The sequence below is a fragment of the Oryx dammah genome, unplaced genomic scaffold (assembly GCF_014754425.2).
Source record: "Oryx dammah isolate SB20612 unplaced genomic scaffold, SCBI_Odam_1.1 HiC_scaffold_1, whole genome shotgun sequence".
Taxonomy (NCBI): Eukaryota; Metazoa; Chordata; class Mammalia; order Artiodactyla; family Bovidae; genus Oryx; species Oryx dammah.
Window position 1 is genome coordinate 35,737,594 of NW_024070185.1, and position 16,472 is coordinate 35,754,065.

Below are 16,472 nucleotides of genomic sequence, written 5' to 3' on the forward strand. Positions count from 1 at the left end.
CTTTTTAAAGAACAGTTTGCTCCTGTGACCTTGCAATCCAGGCCCTTCTCTGTACCTCCATCTAATGTCTTCTGCGTTTTTCTTGGCTTTTTGTAGTCGCTACTTTTACATTTTGATGTTAACTTTTCAAAAGCGCCTTCTTATCTTCTTGTTGCCTTTTTGTCTTGAACATTTCAGAGACAGTGATGCTCGACATTCAATTTTTGGCATCTGTTGTATGGAATACCTTTGATATGAGAAAAAAAGAAGAAAATCCATATAATCAAGAATCTTTTTATTCTGCTAAAAAAGAAACCTAAAAAACACACACAGCAATCAACAACCAGTTTTTGTTATTATTTCAATGCTATACTTCTTTGTGCTTTAATGCTTTGAACCTCAAAGCATCTTCCTTGGCTTTTGTACATTTTTTACATGTTTTTCTATTTCTCTGATACTCTTTTTTTCTTCCATTTTTTTTCTTTTTTTTGGCATTGGTCATGCTTTTTGATCTTTTCTTAAAAGGTAGAGCAGATTGGTTGAGCATTTTCATTGGTTGAAAATGTTTGTATTCCACAAACAAACATGGTGGGGTCTACCCATATTTTTTTTTTAAACCTAAGTAAAGAAAATGCTCTGACTGGGTGGGACAAGTGCCTATAATTTTCTTTTATCCAATGATGTTGTTCCAGTTCCTAGTGGTCCTCCTCGCAAAGTCGAGGTAGAGGCTGTCAACTCAACATCTGTTAAAGTCTCATGGCGCTCACCTGTGCCCAATAAACAGCATGGCCAGATAAGAGGATACCAGGTGCATTATGTGAGGATGGAAAATGGTGAGCCCAAGGGCCAGCCCATGCTGAAGGATGTCATGCTGGCTGATGCACAGGTAAGCATCTGAGAAATTATATAGGTATACTTTTATAGGATACATCTATTTTAGCCTGTACCTTAAAATGGGCCCCGTTTTCATTTTTTCTTTGATATTTTAAAGTGTCTATACAAAATTCTAGATTTTTAAGAAACTTGAAGTATAATTGATTTGCAGTGTTGTATTAATTTCTACTGTACAGCAAAGTGATTCAGTGATACAGATATAGACAAAGATACAAAGGTTTGCCTCTGCTAATCCCAGTCTCTCACTCTATCCTTCCTGGACCCTGCATCCCACTTAGCAACTAGAAGTCTGTTCTCTATGCATGTGGAGTCTGTTTTCTGTTTTGTAGATAAGTTCATAACATTCTAGCTTTAAAAACACACAATCCATATTTATCTTTTCAGTCAGAGTTGACTTGAAGTGAGGAAGTGAATTGAAATGACACATCTGATTCAAAACCCAGAACATTTTTTTTTTTAAATACAGATACTTGGCTCTCTACAGCTGTTTCTGAGTTTGCCTTTCTGACTTAAAAAAAAACTGACTTAACTAAATCAAAGGGAAGAATTTTAAACAGCAGTTTTGCTTATAGTCTACTTTCTGCTGTGCTAAAAGTATTTGAAACTCAATTAATCTGTAATTTCTAAATGAATGCCTTCTTTCACTGAAGAGTAAACATTTTTTGGGGGGGAAATGTATCCAGACAGTATTTTTATCTGTCATTTATTTACCAAATTACATATTTAATTAAAATAATTATTTCATTTCCCAGAAAATGAAGATAATGATAATGACAAAAATTATAGAATTTCCTAGGGAATTAATGAGATCCTGTATGTTGAGCCAGTTAAAATTATTAAGTGTAGTTTGTGAGAAATTCTTTCAAGCCAAAGGCAGTGATTTATAACCATATAGTCACAGCTTGGTTTTGTAATAAGTTATTTAAAAGAGGACTTTATATTTTTTTCAATTTTTAAAATAAACTAGAAGTGAATCAAAAGCAATACCATAATAAATCTACCTGTACATATTTTTCTGAAAAGGAGAGGAAGATTGTAATTAATAAGCATCCTGCTGGGGATTATACATATCCCATGGACTAGTTTACCTTGTTCTAGTAGTGATGGGGTATGAGAATGGAGTGTTTTGCTTATTCAGCAAAATTGGTAGCTGGGCCTGGAAATAGATGGGATTAATGCAAATTTGAAATTCAGTCGAATTCAGTCGAAAATTCCTTCTTTTGTATGAAAGTAGGGAAGATTATGAACAAAGTGGAAAACTGTTGTACTGAATTGCTACATTTTGCCTTCTTTTCTCTGTGAAAATAACAGGGTAATAAATATCCCAACTTTTTACCCCAGAGTCTTTACTTCGTATTTATCCCAAAGTCTTAACTCACAAAGGTGCTTATTTGCTCTAGCTATAAAGCATTCTAACTAAAAGGGTCTAGCTTAGTGACTCATTTACCTCGAAAATCCAGTTGTATGGTTTTTGTTTGAAGGATATTTCTGTAAATTTAGTTGGAGATTCATAGTGTCCCATAATATTCTGGAGAAAGCACCACTGATTTGGCTTTTAATAAATATTTATTTTGTACTACCCGTGAAACAGAAAGTTTTTATAAAGTATAAAATAAAAAATGCTTATGTTTTATTTGGTACATCTATAATTTTGAAAAATAAAAGTGATATGACCATCATGTTTTGATGTCCTTCCTCAGTTCTTAGATAAGCTTACATTATGGAACAATAGTTCTTTTGCTGTTTTCATTGGGAATATGGTAGTCAATGAAACTATATAATACAAAATGCCTTAAATGTAAGCTCAGTCTTTTTTTTCCCTCCTCTTATACTTTGGCTTTTCTTTCTTATTTTGCTAATTTTCCTTGTGGTGTTGTTCTGGTTTTTGGTTGATTTGTTTTTTGCTCATATCATGTTCTGATAATTCACTGCAATTTTTTTTACATATACGACTTCATTGATGTACATTTTCAATATAATGAAGATGTTAATCTAAATAGTAACTTGAATTGCATAATCTAGATAGAAATCAAAATAAACGTCACAATGTAGTGTACATAGCATTTTGTATGCCTTATTGATCTGTTCCAATGAATTACATATTTAAAAAGTTAGTTGGTTTTAATGATAACAATATAGAGTATATTTACTTTAAATTTCTCAGTTAGGAGTGGAGGTGGCAGCATAACACTCATATACTGTTTGGGATTTTATTGTACACACCTCTTCAGTTGCTTATTTTTTCTATTTTTTTTTTTTAGTCTAAGGAGGGCACCATTGCCTTTATCAGGCTACAAACTTCTCTTCATTTCTTTTTATTTTGTTTCCCTCCTCCCCAACCTCTTAATCTCAATCAGTGGGAATTTGATGATACTACTGAACATGTGAGTAATTTTTGGCTGATCTGTCGAAACAGATTATAAATGGTTGTTTTTTACTGATACTCCCCTTTCATTTATTTGTACTGTGACATAACAGTTTGCTTGGATGCATGAACTAACAAATTATTTTTTAAAGTGTTTTCACTACATGGTATACTTAATTTTTTAAATTTTTTCCCCTCGTTGTTTTGTGAAATTGATGTGGTGCTATTGATTACATAAGAAATATCATGAGTTCATATTGTTTGATGGCTGTTACTAACTCTGCCTTGTGACACAGTTAGAGGAGGCATGCTTTAAGTGGAGGTATCACAGACTGGAGATGTCTAGTCTGTTCTGGGCTGCTCATAAATCCTGCTCCAGGGTTGCATATTTGGTGCATAATATGATCTGAATCTGGCACCAATTAACGCTATCTAGAAATGGCAGTTCTCTGTTGAACTCACACAAATTTGAGTGAAATTGCGTGAGTGGAAACACCAAGAAGTAGGAGCTATCTTGCTGAGTGAAGAATTCTTTAAAAATACTGTAATGAGTGGACTGTGTTAGTCTGTTTGTTTTTATATTGTTCTTTTATATTGGATGACACTGCCTACTAAGTGCTTATAGTCTAGCTGGCTAGGCAGGATGTAAAGTTCAGAAAAGTTCCATGAATACAACCAATGTGATGCCCTCAAGCAATGTAGGAATAATTAGTATTTAAATGACAATATGAGTTAGAGCTGTGAGCTTAGAGACAGAGCACCAGGATGGTAGACGTCCTGAAATTTATGTGAGAATTCATCCCTGATGAGTAGAGATTAAAGAGGTAATCCCTGTGTGTCTGTGTATGTTGCAGAGTTGGAAGTGAGAATGTGCTCTGAGCTCAGCAGGAGTAGCCATAGATACAAGAGCGCGACAAAAGTCAGCTGACAATGAGCTTGGCAGTTTAACAGAACTGAAGAGTTCAAGTTATTAGACACATTATATTTTAATATGGTGTTGGAAAAATCCAAAGTGAAAAAGTGAAAGTCGCTCAGTCTGGTCCGACTCTTTGTGACCCCAAAGACTGTAGCCTGTTAGGCTCCTCTGTCCATGGAATTCTCCAAGCCAGAATACTGGAGTGGTTAGCCCTTCCCTTCTCTAGGGGAAAAATCTAAAGTTTGAAGCTAAAGACCTGATCTCTAACTCTTCAGAACTTGAGAGATTTTTTAAACTGTTAAAAAAGAGCAATAAGATAAAGACTGGTAGGAGGTTTTCTTTCATTTAGTAAATAAATATTTTTTGCCAAAACACAGGTCCCTTATAGGGGTTCTTCGTAAATATGATGATCAAGTTATCACTTCTCGTGAAATCAACACTGTAACAGTGTTTTATAAACTGCTTTGATCATAACCCATAGTAAAACATGCATTATTTGCCATGACCGATGCATGTGTATGTTTAAAATAAAGGTTTCACAAAATAATACCTTACTTTTAAATATATTCACATTTTAATGTTCAAGTATATCCATTTGTTTAAAAAACGCTGGTCTAAAATGGCTAAATTCATTTCATCAGCTACTAAATGGGTCATTACCTGCAGCTTAAAAATCAATAACTTCATGGATAGATTAAGGGAACTAATACAGTTGGTAAGGAAACAAGTAAACAGTTCTTTTCCTAAATCATGAAGTGATGTTTTTTAAAAAGTGGAGTATCAGAAATGAAAAAGGGAAAGTTATGATCAATATTTTAAAGGAAGAATGAACAGAACTATACTAAATAGCTAAGAATTTGAGGGAGACTATTGGACCAAAGACTGTTCATAAGTTTTGAAGATGCTTTGTCATTTGTTAAAATATGGAAATATTTTATGGAAGAAGGGGACTCCACTTCTGGGAGTAACATGTGCTTTAGTTAAATTGAATTTGAGGTACCATTTGACAGTTAAGGGAAACTGTCCAGCAGATACTTCCAGTGTATATACTGCTGGGGCCCTGGGGGAAAGTCAAGGCTAGAGATGAATTTAGGATATAGACAGACAAAATTCTCTTAAGTTTTAGAAATGAAACTAGTTTTTGTTTTTTTGTTTTTTAGGACTAGGGAGAAAGGCAGAAGATAAATGACTGTGTCAGGACATTTGGGAATGACAGCTATTAGCAAGCAGGGGCAAGAATTAGGGTGCAGAATGGAATAGGAGGATACAGAGAGAGGAATAGTGATTATGATGTCAGCCAGAGAGGGTGTGGAGACGACCAAGGTAGTATAGCCACAGCTTAAAGAAAGTGATTCAAGCTAAGAGAGGTATGCTAGAGATGAGCCCACTGAAGTGAACATTTGGACTGGCACTCCTTACATTATCCAGTCACAGCCTGTGTGGAAGGAAGGTCATGTGCAAATGGTTAACTTCAGTTTTATAAATGAGAGTCTTAGAGAAGGCTCAGTATTTGTAAATTACTTGCCTCTCAATTTAGTGATAGAGTCAAGCTTCACTTCTTTTTTCTCCCAACCTAGCCTGTTTCCATCAGTAGTTCTGTGACATGAGGGAGACCTTGGAAATAACAATGTTGAGATTTACCCATCCTAATTTTTGGAATTTCCAGTGTGCCTACCGTAATTTTAAATGTCACTCTGGAGTGGTTCACTTAATTTTTATATTCTCTGTGATGTTGGTGAAACCATTCCTGAAGATACAAATCTATCTCTCAAATTTAGTCTGTTCATCTGATAGAATAATTTTTCCTGTGTCTCTTCAGGATGGTATCTGAAAGTTTTGAATTTCCACACTGGTGAGATTCCTACTCTTTTGAGAAAAGCACATTGTCAAAAGCTGTCATCCCTGGGTTCAGATTCAACCATTGATTTCTATGCTGCCCCTTACAGCCTTGCACAAAAAAAGTCCCACTGTTTTCCATTCACACAATGAAATCCATTCACTAAACTCTCACACGCATTGTCTTTAGATGTAAAAGATGACAGTCAATATTTTCTTAAATTTATCCATATTGAATTTGAAAACATAGCTGTGCCAGAAATCTGAAAAGTTACTTTTTAAATTGTTGTGCCTGTGTGTAGCTCCAAAGAAAATACCAAAACATTAATAGCCAGCACTCTATTTAAAGAATCATGTAACTTCTAATTTGGAAAAATAATTCTTAGACTATCTGCTCTTACAACCATCACAACTTTGGGTCCTTACTAAGAGAAAGCTAATAGTTTTGATGAATAGTTGGTGGTATTTAACATTTTCAGAATTGATTGAGCATATATCCGTGATGTGATAGAACAAGATCCTGATATGTGGTTTTATGACAAGGCCTCAAATCTATAGATTGTTCTCCTTAGTTTATAATAATTTTAGTTCATAACCTATACAGCTAACCAGTAATATATTATTTGAGTCCTGAGAAACTTCTGTGGCTGTCTAGGCCCAACAGACAAGCCACTTGGCAAGATATCAGTATTTACATGATTAAACATACTGTTTGGCATCAGCGCCACTAACAGTCTGAGGACCAGACTATGATGGAAGCACATGGATTGTGGCTGGAATAATATCATAACAGCTAGAGTATGAACTGCTCACTACAAGCCAGACATTGTTTTAAGTGTTTACGCGGTATAACTCATTTAATCCTTTAATAGCCTAGAGGGTCCTAGCATCCCAACTTTCACATAGAGAACTGAGGCACAGATGGGGTGAACTCACTTGCCCTGGGTCACCAGACTGGTAAATAAGGAAAGGCAAGTTTAAATCCAAGCATTCGGGCGGTCTGACTCCAGTTATTGTGGTTTCGATTATTACCCCTTAGAGCTGCCTCTGAGGATGGCTGAAGACCCCATTTCAGTGTCAGCATGAAGACCGATCTTCCACAGCATGAGCTCTAGGCGTGATGCGTCCAGTGCTTGGCATGGCTGCGGGGAATGTTCATGCATGCACGGCTTGAGGGCGGATGCCTTAGTTTCCCCCCAGGGCAACTGTAGCATAGTCTTGAATCATTGTTCTTCTGTTATATCATTTCAGGACATGATTATATCTGGGCTACAGCCTGAAACTTCCTACTCCCTCACTGTCACAGCTTACACCACTAAAGGAGACGGAGCTCGCAGCAAACCCAAGCTGGTGTCCACCACAGGGGCAGGTAACCACGTCTATGCATATATATATCTTCAGTATGTTTCAGGCAACAATAATAATTTTCCAAATGGTATGGGTGGCTTCTATCAGAGGGGAGAATGGATGGTATGGGTGGCTTCTATCAGAGGGGAGAATGGACCGTAGTCAACTTTTGTGGATTTTGATATATCTTAAGTAAGGTAAAATAATTGAAGAACCCACTTTGCCCAAATTATTTAATGACTCATTCACCAAATATTATTTGAGTACCTACTGTGCATCAGTAACTATACCGGTACTTGAAGAACAATAAAAAATAAACCAGAAAGAATCTGGCCTCCTGAAATTTATTTTCTGACTGAGATTGGATAATTAACAAGTGAACAAATGAGTTTTATAATAAAATGCTGGGAAGTGATAAATTATGAAAAGAAAGATATGCAGGCATACCTTTAGGCAGTTCCTAGGGGCAGTTTTAGAAACAGTGATGTCTTTTAGAGGCAGGATATTTGAGCTGAGCCTTGAATGGTGTGAGGGAGCAGATCCCATGAGGGTCTGGAAGGCAGATCATCTAGGGAGGAAAATCATGTGACAGCCTCAGCACGCCAACCCTCCCCCCCTCCGCAAAAAGAAAAGAAAAACCTTGCTAGAAGATCTGCCATCTTGAGCTGGGTTGATGACTTAATATTTTATTTTTTGTCATTTTCTCCTCCTGACCCCTTGTTCTGGGGTATCAAAAGACAACAAATTGCACAAAAGATGGGAAACAAAAAAAGAGAATGAAGAAAGCAGAAAGACTAATATAGATTGCTCCTTTCTGAAGAACAAAGCTTCTTAGCGCTATTGAGACTTACACATTGGTCTGCCACGTTAGGAAAAGTCAGCATGAAGGAAGACCTGACATTGTAAAACCAATAAATTAAGAGATAATTACAGAAGGATTCTCCTTCAATCCCTTTATATAGAAATCTCCCATGGAACATTTAAACTATGATTTGATTTACTCCTCCCGAATCACTTCTGGCACAACTTTTTAGGAACACACCTCTATGTCAAGGCATAAAGCAAAGAACAGCTGTGATGTTGAGTGCCCTCCTGGGTGCTGCGCTCACTTCCAAATTTGTCTAAATGTCATAAGATTTGCCTCACTCATATCCCGCCACCTGGAACTGCCTCAAGCTGCAGGATTACAGATGGCAAAGCTCCTTCAAGGCAAAATCTTCTGGGCCTTGTTTTTTTTAATACCATTGTATCAAGTTAATCCAGCACCCTGCATAGGAGATACAGTACATGTTAAGTGGGACATGCTAACTATCTAGCTATGGAACCAGCTTCCCCTGGAATGTAGCCAACTAAGAGTGAACCCCTAAAACTGAACCCCAAAATGAAAAAAATACACTTCCTTCACCCATATTTTTAATTGTGTCTTAAGAAAACTGAAGTGTCTTACATGAAGCATCAACCTCCTATTGCTCATAATATGGGGAGGGATGTCTTATAATGAGGATGAAAAAATAGAGGATTTATCTCCAAGGGATGTGAATCCTAGAACAAGAATGCTACTGCCTACTTTAACGTCACTGAGATAAACTCGTCACTTTTTAGTCGCTGTACAGAAAATTATTTAGAATTGTGGATCTTACACACAGAATTATTTCAGTTTACATTCATGATTTCAGATCTTCCTTAATGGAAACTTCATTATTGAGGAAATGCTTATAATTTAGATGTCTGCATGTTTATTTTCTTGGGATCTTCTCACTGTTCTTGAATTGGAAATAGGAGAATCCATCTGAAGAATCCATTTATAATCTTCTGGATTATAAATCCAGGAGATTGATAATCCTTCAAAGAGAAAAGCTCTAGTGTTTTCTTTTTTCTTTTTGCCACCAACCTGTAGTAAAAAAGCATTCCCTGGTCATTAGTGAACAGATTAATTTGCTTTGTTTTGTATACTATTTAAAAAAAACCTTGTATTTATATGACTATGAAGAATTACTGAGTTTATCTCACAGATGTGAACTCCTAATAACCATAGTTATAAAGGTATTTAATTATAGCTTCCATTGAAAATTCACAAATTCCCATTAAATTTTACTTTAATCATAAAATTCCTGGTTTTAGGATAGGTTTATGTATAATACATTGTTCCTAGAATCTGCAAACAATCATATCTTTGAAATAAAGAGTACAGGCCATAACTTAAGCAATCCACATAGGATTCATGTAACCTAAGCGCTGCTTTTTAATAAAATGTTGGATTTTATGTTTCAGTGATTATGACATTTTTGTAGTTTCTTTGTTAATACTCCCGTGCTCTGTATCATAATAATTAGTCTACTGCCTGAAATCTTGCAGTTTTAGGCGAATTCTTTTGTTTGAAATTTTCTCTGTATTTTTACATGGATTTCACTACTGTACTGACAGCTGTGTTTAAGGATGAGAGAAAAGTGACTATGATATGGAGAATTTGAAAGTAATTCTAGGCTTCGGTCAGTCAATTATGACTGTTGATACTTAGGTGCTAAGTTAAATTAAAGCTTAGTTTAGAGCCATTGGGACTGAGTGCCTTGATGGATTTCCAGTGATTGCTGTTACTAAGTAATAGAGGGCAGCAGCACATGTGTGCCATTTCTGAAGTCCTGACAGATTTTTAAGAGGGAAGAATATAGTAAGCAAATGAGAACTCAAAAGGCAAAAGGGAGAATAGATTATACATCGTGACTTAAGAATTAGCTTATTTGCTCTACAGAAGGACCCTCTCTGCTTATTCTAATATGCTCACTGCTAAAAATGCCCTCCAGTCTCCCCAGAGTATTTAAGACATCTTCATTTTTCCAATCCTCCAGCTTTTAAATTGGAACAGGCAGATCCATTGAGCCTGCCACTGTGTGCTTAGTCGTGTACGACTTTTTGCGACCCCATGGACTATAACCCGCCATGCTTCTCTTGTCCATGGAATTTATCAGACCAGAATACTGGAGGGAGTTGCCATTTTCCTCTTCCAGGGGATTTTCCAAACCCAGGAATCAAACCTGTGTCTCTTGCATCTCCAGCATCTGTACACAGATTCTTTACCACTACTGCTACGTGGGGAACCCTGACTGCCACTGGATGGCCTTTAAAAGTGGTCCAGATAGTAACCCTAAGGCATCACAGACCTTGAACCCAAACTCCACACGTGCGGTACCATCTACCAGTTGTCTTCATTTCTCTGAGTATTCACTGCTCAGAGGGCAAGGTCCCTGCATTACCCATCTTTCATTTTCCCCACCGAAATGCCTGTGTGCCAGTGTATAAGTCTTTCCACAAAGTTAGTAGTTGGTAAATGTTTCTACATAGAACTTCTGAAAGCAAGAAGTGGAGTGGGTTCCATTGCCAATATGTACACTTTTGTAGAATTCTTTTTAATCACACATGCAATGTTATAGAATTCTCCTCATTCCTTTTTCTTCTTTTCTGCTGTTACTCCCTGGATGAAATACCATGACTGCCCACAATCATTACCCTAGCTGATTTATACTGTGTTTACTGTTTACACATTTGGGGAGATTTCAGGTATTCTCTTCTTGTGTCTAGCCTCTACGGAGCTGTCCATCACCAGCTCCCGGAATTTACTCAGACTCATGTCCATCGAGTCAGTGATGCCATCCAACCATCTCATCCTCTTCATCCCCTTCTCCTCCCGCCTTCAGTCTTTCCCAGCATCAGGGTCTTTTCCAGTGAGTCAGCCCTTTGCATCAGGTGGCCAAAGTACTGAGTTTCAGCTTTAGCATCAGTCCTTCCAATGAATATTCAGGACTAATTTCCTTTAGGATGGACTGGTTGGATCTCCCTTCAGTCCAAGGGACTCTCAAGAGTCTTCTCCAACACCACAGTTCAAAAGCATCAATTCTTCGTTGCTCAGCTTTCTTTATAGTCCAACTCACATCCATACATGACTACTGGAAGAAGCATAGCTTTGACTAGATGTACCTTTGTTGGCAAAGTAATGCTTTTTAATATGCTGTCTAGGTTGGTCATAGCCTTTCTTCCAAGGAGCAATATCTAACCTACTTTTTAAGTTACGTACTTAACTTAGTTAACTAACTTATTTAACTTAGTTAAAGTAACTTACTTAAGTTAGATAAGCAGTATCTAACCTACTCAACATGAAAGGAAATTATGTACTTATGAGAAATGAGCCCCTTGCCACAAAAAGCTTAATATTCTGATTATTAATAATAATTATTATTAATGAAATATAAAATACTATTCTAAGACTTTTACATGCATTTTCTCATTTAATATTCACAACAACATGGGGTGGGTCTTAATATAATTCCCATTCTAGTAGATGCAACACTTGATGAGGGTGACTGGCGTGGATAGTATAAATAAAAATTGCAAATTAGATCCACAGAAAGTCTAAGCAACATTTTGTATTACCTTTCTTCTTCCTAACTTATAATCAGTATAATAGTTAACTGTTTGGCTATGGATTCAGATACACCTGTGTTTGTCTCATAAATTTCTCACTTATTACACATCTGACTATGCAGTTTTCCGTTTCATTTTCTTACAATGCAAAGTGAAGATACCAACTAATCACATAGTCAGGAGTGAAGAGTGTACTCAAGTGAGACACTACAGGTAGTGCTCTTACCTGATACACTGCATATACGCAATGGTTAAACATATTTTCATTATTATTCTTATTAGCTGTATGTTGCTGGCTAATCCTTACTTAGCTTCATTTCTGTGTGGCATGAACCTCTATGTATGAAGAGTTGAAATGTGATGATGTTTTTTAAAAAATCTCCTTAAATTATCATTTCAGTAATATTTCTTATTTTCTCTCCATTATCACATTCTAATATTCACCCTCCCTTCAAGAGTATGAGAAGGAGCATGTCTCCACAAAGGCATATAGACCAAGCCTTGGACTTTTTACCAGTGAAGAAATGGGAATGCCTGTGGAATTACTTGAAATAAGTAATTATTAGTAAAAACGGGAATGCCACTCCAAGGGGATTCCCATTCAACAGTGATTGAAATATGAACATCCGTGTAGGTTGGTCTTACCCCTCCGTCCTGTGTCTCCAGTTCCAGGGAGACCCCGGCTCGTGATTAACCACACTCAGATGAATACAGCCCTCATTCAGTGGCACCCCCCTGTGGACACATTTGGACCCCTCCAGGGCTACCGTCTAAAATTTGGCCGAAAGGATGTGGAACCGCTTACCACTCTTGAGTTCTCCGAAAAGGAAGATCACTTCACAGCGACAGACATCCACAAAGGAGCATCGTACATCTTCCGGCTCTCGGCCAGAAACAAAGTGGGCTTTGGGGAGGAGATGGTGAAGGAGATTTCCGTTCCAGAAGAAGTTCCAACTGGATTCCCTCAAAACCTCCAGTCGGAAGGCACCACAGCAACCTCCACCCAGTTATCTTGGCAGCCACCTGTTCTGGCCGAGAGAAATGGCATTATCACCAAGTACACCCTTCTCTATAGGGATATCAACATCCCTCTCCTTCCAGTGGAGCAGCTTATTGTTCCAGCTGACACCACTCTGACACTCAGTGGCTTAAAGCCAGACACCACGTACGATGTAAAAGTCCGCGCTCACACGAGCAAGGGGCCCGGGCCCTATAGTCCCAGTGTTCAGTTCAGGACACTGCCTGTGAATCAAGGTAGGATTTGTCTGCTGACGGCCTTTCTCCTTTAAAGGAATGGCGGTCTTTGGAAATCAGTATTTTGAAGCTATAGATAACTGATCGGCTCATTCGTATTCATAGGTTCAGCAAAAGCCAAAAGGTAAGGTCTGTAAAACTTAACATGTTTTGGATACCTTAAATTTCAGTTAGAGAATGCCAAGCAAGTCTGGCTGACAGCACCCCAATGTTCCCAGGTAAGGAAAACACAATAGAGTTGACTCAGTTGGAGAGAAAGGAGAGATCTTGGTGAGAATGAGGTAGTAAAATGAATGCTTTTAACAGGTAGGCAAATCACACTTCTCTCTCTGATCAAAGTAGATGGCATCTAGCTTAAGCCTTCTTGTCCAGGGAAGAGGACTGGCCGAACGTTTTTAGGAGTAGTTTAAATACACTGTTTTTCCTTTTCCAGCAGTGTTTGCAAAAAATTTTCATGTCAAAGCAGTAATGAAGACTTCGGTGCTGCTGTCTTGGGAGATTCCAGAGAATTATAATTCTGCCATGCCTTTCAAAGTAAGTTGTTTCCTAATGTGTAAGGTATCACGGGTAAACGTGGAGGGTGCAGGTCACCCGGGGAAATCACTTAAAAACCACACAGACTGCTTTGGTTCAGCCACACGTATGTATTGTTCTCATTTGTGGCTTTCACATCACAGACGAAGTCTGGTTCTTGGCCAGTGTGAGCTTTCCCCTCTCAGGAGGAGGCAGGGACTGTATTCCTTGTGAGTAACCTAGCACTTCCAAGTTGAACTTTTTACATCTGAACTAGTGCTTTTGATTTTTCATCAGAAAATGAAATTTACATGGTTTCTACCTATTTATAATGCAGCATCCTGGGATTTAAGTAATTTGTTTATTGGCATATTTTAAACTTTAGTTTGCCATAGAGAGATACTGAAAAGTGTTAGCAAGAGGTACAAGTCTGTGAAATAAAGAATAGAGAAGCATCTATAAGAGTATAAAAAAAAAATTTGGGAACGAGAATGGAAGTGTTTGGAAAAAAAGTGGTGTGTAAGATGCCTTGAAAACTTAGAGCATTGCTGCATATATTCCCTTAAGATCACAGACAACTGACAGGCCAAATATTGATAGGTTATTGCACATTTGTGTTTTTTTGGTAGACTTATAAAACTTATATTAATATACATAAGAAAAAAAAGGAAAATTAATGCCATCTCTAGAATTTGGGGAGCACTTAGAGGCTTACGAAATGCCCCAAATTAGAAATGACCCATATGTGTTTTCTGTAAGCCGGTACACATTAGTTTAGAAAATATTCCTTGCCTGCCTGAGAGCCAAATCCTTTTGATTGGTTGTGTCTCTCTAGATTCTTTATGATGATGGGAAAATGGTAGAAGAGGTGGATGGCCGTGCCACCCAGAAGCTAATTGTCCACCTGAAGCCTGAGAAGTCCTATTCCTTTGTGCTGACGAATCGTGGCAACAGCGCCGGGGGGCTGCAGCACAGGGTGACTGCTAAGACCGCACCCGACGTTCTCCGCACCAAGCCTGCCTTCATCGGGAAGACTAACTTGGATGGCATGATTACCGTGCAACTGCCCGAAGTACCTGCAAATGAGAACATAAAGTAAGTTGACTGCAGGTCAGGGCTGAACCACAGAAATGCATGTAAACAAGATAAAAAAAGGTTACATCTTGGTGTTACCTGGTTATAAAAGAATGTGTAGAATATATTGCCGCATATAGAGTGAAAGAGGCTTTTGCATAGGCTCACAGTTTTATTATTCATGTTCTGTTGCATTTCCTAGAGTTCATTTTGACACAGATTCTCATTAATGTTGCATTAATGAGAGTGTTTTATGAAGTGGAAATTAAGTCCAGTCAATTAAGTAGTTTGTTGGTTTTATATAGCTAGTTGATGGTAGCCAGTAGAAAATAAGTGTTTTCACCAAAGTGTATTAAGTAGGAGTATTGTGGTAAACCCTGGAAAAAAAAAAAAAAAGAGGATATTGTCCCTGTCTTTAGTTTACCATAGGGTGACGGGTACGGAGAAACAGAAAGATGTAATACATGCTAGTGATAGAGTCTGGGTCAAGAAAGTTTCTGAATTTAATCTTGATGGAAAAATAAGAGGTCCAAAAGTCAGACTGAGGAAATTGTACATAAAGGCTCATGAGTACGGGAAGCAAGCAATTCTGTAAGCAGGAGCTGAGAGAGCCAGGGCAAGAGTGGTGAGAGGTAGGTGTGCAAGAGCCAAGTCGTGCTCAGAAGTGGGGATGGTATCCTGTAGACCAGAGGTCCCCAAGCTCCAGAATCTAAGGCTTGATGATTTGAGATGGAGCTGATGTAATAATAATAGAAATAAAGTGCACAATACATGTAATGTGCCTGAATCATCCTGAAAGTATCCCCCAACCCCTGGTTCATGGAAAAAGTGTCTTCCATAAAACTATTCTCTGGGGCCAAGAAGGTTAGGGACTGCTGCTGTAGACAGTGAAAATCCATTAAAGGATTTTATGCAGCAGAGTGACATGAGATCGTCTGTGTATAATAAAACCCAAGTTTCCTTTATTACCATTTTAGGAAATATTTATTGTGTGTCTGCTGCATGTTAGAACCTATGCTCCCAGCTTGGGATAAGACTAAACCCTTTGTCATTTCTTCTATTCCACATGATCAAGTTTGGATGGAACTTGCTGTGAAAGGTTTGAAGGTCAAGCAGAGGCATTCAGACATAGTTTATGGATGGTTGGAGCCTTTACATTTCGTAGCAATCTGGTGACATAATTTAGGACAGTTCTTAGGGAAGATGGCTCCTGAAGGCATGTCGGAAGATTGGAGCACCACAGAGAAGAGTTTTGAGCAGTCACTGAGCACTTAGTTGCTGCTGTTCAGTTGCTAAGTCGTGTCCGACTCTTTGTAACTCTGTGGACTGCAGCGCACCAGGCTTCCCTGTCCTTAACCATCTCTCTGAGCTTGCTCAGACTCATTCCATTGAGTCAGTGATGCCATCTAACCATCTCATCATGTGTCGCCCCCTCTGGCGTGCAGTTAGTTATTTCTAGACAAATAAGATTCTGAAATGAGATGGTGATGCTAGAAATGGGATGTAGAGGCAGAGAAGTAGGAAATGGCAACGACCTTCATGGAGCAATCAAGAGAGAGGAAAATGTCATAGATGGCTGTGAGATTTGAGCTTGGATAATGAAACAAATGGTGCTGCCATTCATCCTGAAGGGTGAGAGATCAGAAGAAAATTAATGAGTTTAAGTCTGTGTACATTTTACATGAGGTAAAAGTGAAATTAGTCTCCATTTTTATTAGTCTCCATTTTGCCCATTATTCTTGTTGTGTCATTCATAAAAATAGAATCAAGAACGGACTATTATTATGATTTTTATTCCAGCAAAATTTAGTATGAAAATGAGATTATTTATTTGTTTAAATAGCCTGTGAATATTACTTGATCTCTCACCCTAGTGCC

At 37.9% G+C, this 16,472-nt stretch overlaps 1 protein-coding gene across 1 annotated transcript in view; it reads left to right on the forward strand.

Moving 5' to 3' along the window:
• The window catches only part of LOC120863868 (receptor-type tyrosine-protein phosphatase delta-like), a 561,974-nt gene that overhangs the window by 371,582 nt on the left and 173,920 nt on the right, over window positions 1-16,472 (forward strand). The window contains exons 14-19 of the mRNA XM_040240488.1: window positions 672-865; window positions 3,231-3,257; window positions 7,242-7,359; window positions 12,420-13,007; window positions 13,441-13,541; window positions 14,356-14,615. Of these exons, the coding sequence (XP_040096422.1) occupies window positions 672-865; window positions 3,231-3,257; window positions 7,242-7,359; window positions 12,420-13,007; window positions 13,441-13,541; window positions 14,356-14,615 (1,288 nt within the window). The remainder of the gene's footprint in view (window positions 1-671; window positions 866-3,230; window positions 3,258-7,241; window positions 7,360-12,419; window positions 13,008-13,440; window positions 13,542-14,355; window positions 14,616-16,472) is intronic.